The sequence below is a fragment of the Alosa sapidissima genome, chromosome 20, assembly GCF_018492685.1.
Source record: "Alosa sapidissima isolate fAloSap1 chromosome 20, fAloSap1.pri, whole genome shotgun sequence".
NCBI classification, from domain to species: domain Eukaryota; kingdom Metazoa; phylum Chordata; class Actinopteri; order Clupeiformes; family Clupeidae; genus Alosa; species Alosa sapidissima.
Window position 1 is genome coordinate 14503525 of NC_055976.1, and position 7500 is coordinate 14511024.

Here is a 7500-nt window from a genome sequence, read left to right on the forward strand (position 1 = left end):
GTGGGCCTCGAGAGTGAGTGGGCGCATCCGTTTGTTTTTTTGGAGCTTTAGACAAATATGCTGACTAACCCAACCTTAAAAGGAAGGCCTTGAGCTGCTCTTTTTTGAGATTTTTTCCCCTGTATAATGAGCTCTTCATATTGCTTCATGGCCTAAGCCTATTTCATCTGGCCATTCGTTAGACTACTAATGACAGCATCTTCAGCTTAAAAAAAAACAAGCGCGGTTACATAACAAGCATGAATAAATCCATAATATTCTGTAAGAAAAAAGAGAGAGCAATTCAGAATCCACAATTCAAGCGTTCTTTGGCTAGCAGTTTCAAAACAATTTGAGCAGTGAAGAGTCCTTTTCGTCCAATAAAGGCTTCTTTGTAGGGAACTGTTTAGGAAGTAGAGGCTTTTTATCGGGAGAAGAGTCATGTGCACTTTTGCCCTCAGACAGTTCCAACTGTGGAATGGAACTTCTCACAGGATTCTGCACATTCATCACCAGTTGTTCTTTCTGGGTACTGCTATACACTATTGTAAGAGCTGGGGCCTTTTTTTTGGCTGATGGGTTATTGCAATTCACACTATAGTCTATATAATTTATAGTCTAAATATTAGGTTAACACTTCCAGGAAAATATTTAAAATTGTTCTATAACCAAGGCTCAGAGAAATGCGCACACAGACATCGTTAACCACTCCGAGATCCGCCAGTGGTCTGGAAAGTGACGTCTTGTTTTACATACAAAAAAAAGGGGAAAAAAGCAACAGGAAGAACCATTATTCATTCAAGTCAATTCAACACAAATCAATGGACCCTTTCAAGAGAGTTCCATTATCAGCATCATAGTTGGCCCCACAAGACTTCCGTTTTAACATTCCATATGTTATCTTAATGCAGAGGAAGTAGATTGGGGCCCTAATAGAACGTTCAAGCATTGTTTTTGTTTTTATTGTTGAAAGGGTCTATAGGTCACTTTGTTCTTGAATGAAGTCACAGTCACAGGGCATTGGCATTGGCTCAGCATGGAGTACAGCCACCTCCACCCACCCTGCCACCCCTGGCTGTCCCTACTTACCCAGCAGCGTGACTTCCTGCGTGATCCCATAGATATCGATGATGGCCCACAGTGGGCACCCGATGCTCAGGCCGCAGTGGAAGAGGATGGGCTCGCCCTCGTTGATGCTGTAGAAGACCCGGCCGTGCCGGTCGGCCCAGAAGGCTAGCACGTTGTCCCTGAGCGCCAGCCTCTCGGGCAGCGCCTTGGCCCAGTAGCCCGGCCGCGTCACCAGGTCCGGGCAGGCGTACTTGGGGATGTCGGAGGAGGCCAGCTCGCCGGGGTCCAGGCTGGTGAAGCCGAAGCGCAGCGCGCCACTCCAGCCGCTATGGATGGCCGAGAGCCGCAGCCGGACCTTCTCGTAGAGGCGCACGGGCCGCTGGCTGAAGGTGATGCCGTTGCAGAAGCTGTTCTTGCGCGTGGCGCGCCGCAGATGAGCGTCCAGGCGGATGTTCTTGCCCTTGGCCTGCGGGTGGAAGCGCGGTGGTTCCGGGGCCAGCGAGGCTGGAGGGGCCGACGTGCGACGCTCCACACCGTTGCCCGGCAACGTGTAGTACTGCCGGCTGACCACAGGACGGTGCTGCAGGTTCGCATCTGATGGGGGGGGAAGACAACAACAAAACAAAGTTGTTTTTTATTTGTCACCAGACTCATAAACACAGTCAGACCCAAGAGAGTTCCTTTAAACATATGGGCATGTTCTAAGAACAGACAAAATGTTACCAAGTTCCATCAATCCACAATTTTACTACAAAATATAAGATTTGTTTTATTCTGTTTGTGTGCTTTATATCAAACCTAAAAGAAAAAAACAACAAAACTAATCACACGCTGTTATAGTTCACCAAATCTATCACAATAACTGAATTTTAGCCTGTGAGAGTTTAACGGCTCAGTCCAACTTGAACTTCTTTCAATATCATTTTATTACGCAAACCTCCCATATAGCTGCCATTGTCAGTGTCATCTCAAGCGCATCCTGTAAGACCTGAGAACTCGGACTTGGCCCTTACCACCGCAGCAACACCCACTTGGGACCCGCACAACAGGCTTGTTAAATTTGATAAAGCCCAGAATGCTGATTCATCCGTTTTAAACAGCTCTCCATGTTTCCTTTCCCACACCACCTCACAGCAAGACATGCTGTCAACCTCTGGAATGACATCCAGACGGACTGTTACACCAAAAACGACAAAAAAAGGGAAAAAAAAAAAGAAACTTGTTCCCACACTGTCCTGCATCTCTCCTCCTCCTCTCTTCCTCCTCCTGCTTCTCTTCCTCCTTCTCGCTCACTCACACTCTTGCCCCGCTGATCTTTGGGTAATCTTCCCATCACCCCCCCAGCAGGTCACTGCCGACACACACATGGGGAAGTGTTCAGCCTTAACCCTGGGTCCCACATCCAGAGGCTATATGAGTTTGTGTGTGTGTGTGTGTGTGTGTGTATGTGTGTGTGTGTGTGTGTGTGTGTGTGTGTGTGTGTGTGTGTGTGTGTGTGCACGCGCTTGAAAACAGTGGCATGTTCCAGGAGGTCTCCGGCTGGGTGACGAAAGTGATCTAAGACTCCCTATGGGGGGGATGACCGCATGTACCACACAACAGCCCAGCCCCCCGGGCCAGAAAAAGAACTGAGACCAACAAAAGAACATCTGTCATTCTTAAGTGTGACAGACAGGCAACCTCAGAACCCCAAAAAACACATATTACTCAACACAGTACCATGAGTTCCGCCTCACACAGTAATCAGCTCTCCCAGGACATGCTGGAGTTTTTCCCATCCCAACCCTTATGATTTGAATTACAGCGTCGCTCTCACATCTCCCTCATAATAATATTTGGATGAACTGTAAAAAGGTCATGTGATCTGACTATTTTGCGATGACTACTTGTAAAGATATGTACTGTATAGGTTACAAATAAAGATGCGACCTATTTTGCTTATTACAAATAAAAAATTGACATATGGCATATGTTTTCTCTGTGTCAGGGTCCTAAGATCGAGGCTAAGGCATGTGAGGCTAAAGCTGGGCTCTGTGACTGAGGCAATTTGTGGCTGGCCAAGAGCAAGAGCTTGTCATCCGCGTCCCATTTAATCTTCCAACTCATCTGTTTTACTGCGTAGCGGAGGTCTCAAGGGGCAAATGAGATGCTTTAAAAGCCCATCAGGAGGCCTCCGTTTGAAAGGGCAACAATAAACAATGCGCTACACAATGGCATGATAAAAATTTATCTCACTCCTTTCGGAATAACAGTGATGATCTGTGTTGAGACCCAAAGAGGCTGGGCTGGGCTGTGGGGGTGGGCGTGGAGCTGAGACAGACGGACTCTAACAGGGGAATATTGGCCTGGCCTTGAACAATGCCACTAAGATCAGAAACGGGGTCATGTGAAATTATACAAATCCATCATGTCCCGCATATTAATTCTGTGAGTCACGCTCTGGAGTTCTCCCCGCCATGGCTCTGCAGTCTGTAGACATTTGACTTAAAACATACTACGCTAGTATTTTTTCTGGGGATAATTAAGATCTTAGGCAGTGACGGACTGGACAGTCTGGCATTTGGGCAGATGCCAGAAGGGCCGCAGCCTCTCGTGGGCCGACTGGGCCGGCCAATCACGGGACGGCATGCTTGTCGGGTTCGTGCGGCCCCTTTATTGCAAGGCCGGTTCCACATTATCTCTCGGCCCACTATCACGCATCAATGATGTTAAATGGCTTCAAATCAGCCATTTATCTCTAACTCCCTCTTCCTCCTATACAGTGGGAAACTGATCAGTATTTATACCAGATATGAGTCTCTATACTACAGTCATGGTGACCCTCAATATTTACATCAGTCTACATTCTTTTGTAGCCTTATTCAATCAAATGTTTAAAAAGTGCATTGTTTGAAATTGAAATACAATAAATATGCCTGTATCTTTTATTTTATTATTGGTTTACAAAAGTTATATGAAGCAATAACTTCTGGGAATTTCAAAACCGAATGCGTCTACTTCCTTCAGCACGGGGAATTGTATGCCGATCTAGCATGCTTTGATCCTCATAATATTCCCTTTATAAAAGCTAATAAACTGCCCCCAAATGCACTTGGAAACATAAGTGAATGTCTGCTTAAATTTAGTGAAGATGCTACGGCCGAAAATCTACAGTCAGAATTGACACCTGGCTACGCACTGGGACAGCCTGAAAAAGTCTCCTCTAAACGAGTACACAGTCAGAGCTGAACTTTGATGATGCTGCGGAGATAGAGGAAGATACAGAAATAAACCTGGTGAGCAAGAAATGTGCTACCTGCAAGAATTGTGCAATCTGTTGCTATTTCCTTCTCCAGCAGTTAAACCTCTTTGCCTGTGCCTACAACAATATATGGTTAGCATAGCATATAAATTCCTACTAACACTGGCATGTACTCAAGTGGCATGCGAACTGAGTTTTTCCACTCTTAAATTCATCAAGAATCGCCTAAGGACACGATTGTCACAGGATAATTTGGAGGCCTTTATGCTGATGGCGACAGAGAAAGAGGTCGTAATGAACTTGGATGCTGATGACGTGATAGACAGTGTTGCGGAGAAAAGCAAGCTCCTTCGCACCTTGTTAACTGCATGACGTTAATTAAGACACGTTTGTGGAGCGGCTGCTCTGATGATCTATTCTAGGCTATTCTTTTTTCATTTTCATATTGCATTCATTTTTTTGGAGTTGTGCATTGATATATCCATGTTCTTGGTTTAGTCTTTATGTTTATTAAAGTTAGAGTTCATCACCAATGGGGCTACAAACGTGCATGTTCTTTCCCGTGCATGTGAAGTTATATCTGTGTGTTGCGGGCACGTGCACGCACGTGCGTGCATGTCCCCTTGTGGGCCGCTGGTTGGTGAAAATGCCAGGGCCGTTTTTTAATCCCGGTTTAAGTGCTAGCGCTATCATGCCTGATGTGATCACTATGCTGTTGCCATATCAGGGGACCAGACATAAAAGAAAGCGCTGACACTAATAGGACACTGGAAACGTACACCGCTGCAGAACTGCAACCTGGTCAAATAACTGCCTCTGGCATCCCTACTGATTCTATACATAGATCTCATTTAGATACCGAGAGATGGATAGAGATGTGTGCAGGTGAATGGAGGCCATTTTTATGGTTTCAGTACTTGCCGTAGATTAAGAAGATAAAGCCGCTCGTTTTCCTCCAAAGACAATCATTCCTTTCTGTCTCGTTATTAGGAGTGGCCCTGAGGACTGTTTACTAAACTAAACTGCTCTGGACTTTTAGAAGCAAAGGATCAGACAGTGTGCTCGCTCTGCTCGATACACACTATTTCCCTCTTTCCTCATTAGGCGTTAGGGATAATTATACTATAAACTGTCGTGCAACAATCAAGGGTGCTACCTCCACCGAGCAGCATCTGTAACGCCTCGATCAGCAGCCAGGGGCTCCAGCCGTCAAGACATAGGCCATCTTACACGAAGCATAAACCTTGACGCTATTGGAACACATGTGCCTGTGTATCTTAAAGTCTATCATTCCAGCAGTCCAATCCTGACCTTATGGTTGTCTCGTAATCAAAATTAGCAACAGCTACATTTCGTTGTATGGTGTTTGAATATGTAAATAGTGCAACATACTATAGTTTGTGTAAATGGTTATTGGGCAAGAACAATACTATCATTGCACACAATGAGCTCTATCTTGCGTCCCAGCGCAATTGACTTGGTATACTCGTGCTTTTGTCTTTCCTATTTTGCAGTCAGCGCATATTGGAATTTTCCCTTCACTGTAAATTAGGGAATGCAATTGCGCCCACGGGGTCGGTTCAGCGAAAAGACGGGGCGTGTTCCGGCGCAAACGTTTACTGTTGATATTTTGCAGTTTCAGAAAACAATTCCGCCACAGACCAGGAACTCCCTGGTCTAAAGTCTGTGGCGCAAATGCAGATGCTATTTTAAGGGCGCATGCATGACTGAATGCGTTGTACACCAATCTACAGACACCCCCGTGCACAGACGGAAACATTCAAAGCCTTGATAATATTTGTCCATTTCCCGGTTTTGTTCGTGCATTGGTGACCTAAAAATTTAGTAGCCTATATAGTACAACATCTACATGCATTATCTTTACAACAACAACGCCTAATTATGACTAAGGTTTTAAGCACCATAATTTTGCCTACCTTGTTGTAGCCCATCTGAAATAACTCCAATCTTTGTTATGTTCCCTCCATCCTTTCGTTATTTTCAAAAAACGTTTTATATCCATGATGGCCTTGAAGTCTTGAGTTAGTGAATTAGCTTAAATCAGCTTTTATGTGCTGTTAACCAGCAACCATAGATAGTACAAGAAAGCAGCAAGTATGGCTACAATTTCTGTAGTTGCTGCATCCATTCATTGTTATTCTCTCTCCTGCTCAAACAAATGTTGTGCGTGCATTAAGTTGATGATAACGTGTTTACAAACTCTACTTAACAGAAAATATTAAATAGCCTACTGTCATGCAGTTAATGGGATACTGTGCAGAGTTGAAAGTTAGGTCAACTTGTAAACTGTTTTTTCGTTGTTGAGTTGCCTAGGGTAAGGAGCCCTTGCTTGGCCGCCTGTGCTTCGCAATGCACACTTCACTCCTCTTATCTATACATCGTAGTTCCCATTTCTGTAAACCATACATCATTTCAAAGAAAAATATTACCACCCGAGGGAAATCAGTGTGGTGTCCATTAAGATGTGAAAAAATAGGCATAAATCTACACATTTTCACGAATCACGGATGTGTTGATGACATAAATTAGGAAATATTAGAGGACTTAAGGAGACGTGATGTTGAATTGCATGCCGATGCCATTTAACCCAAAGGCCCCAGCGGCAGCACGGGAGAGTATGTTAGATTATACTGTAAATTGCAAAAATATCGCCATGCATTCATAACCTCGTGATTCAGTTAGAGTGATCCCAAACAGGGACGGATCATGGCTTGTGCCAAGTGTGCACGTGCACAGGGGCCCTCAGCCAATGGGGGCCCTCGGATTTAAAAAAAAATTGCCATGAATTTAGGCTAGATTATGCCCGGTGCTTCTGTCTGTTAATTTGCGGCACAACTGAATGGTGTTATGGAACCGCAGACTGAAAGAAAAATAAACTAAATGTTTTCCTGATCAATAAATACTTCTTAATTCATAAAATATAGAGGCATAACATTACGTGGAAGTGGTAGGCTATGAGTGCTCATTCAATGTGTATGCGTGTTTGCGAAAGTGAAACTGACCCACTCGTGGGTAGGTGAATGAAGTGGATTTCTGCAATGTTCATGAAAACAGCATAGCGATTGGATAGCCTAATAAATCGTGACTTGTTGTAGTAGGCCTAACAGTAGCTTATATCGTAGCAAATAGCCTACGGCGATGCCGATGACAGGCCTACACTTATTTCACTCGTCTCGCTGGAGTGAGCGCAT

At 44.7% G+C, this 7500-nt stretch overlaps 1 protein-coding gene across 2 annotated transcripts in view; it reads right to left on the reverse strand.

Annotated features, from left to right (window-relative positions):
* neurl1b (neuralized E3 ubiquitin protein ligase 1B) overlaps positions 1–7500 on the reverse strand; it is a 47252-nt gene that overhangs the window by 10107 nt on the left and 29645 nt on the right. For both annotated transcript variants that reach the window (XM_042074458.1, XM_042074459.1), the window contains exon 2: positions 1069–1641. In XM_042074458.1, the coding sequence (XP_041930392.1) occupies positions 1069–1641 (573 nt within the window). The remainder of the gene's footprint in view (positions 1–1068; positions 1642–7500) is intronic.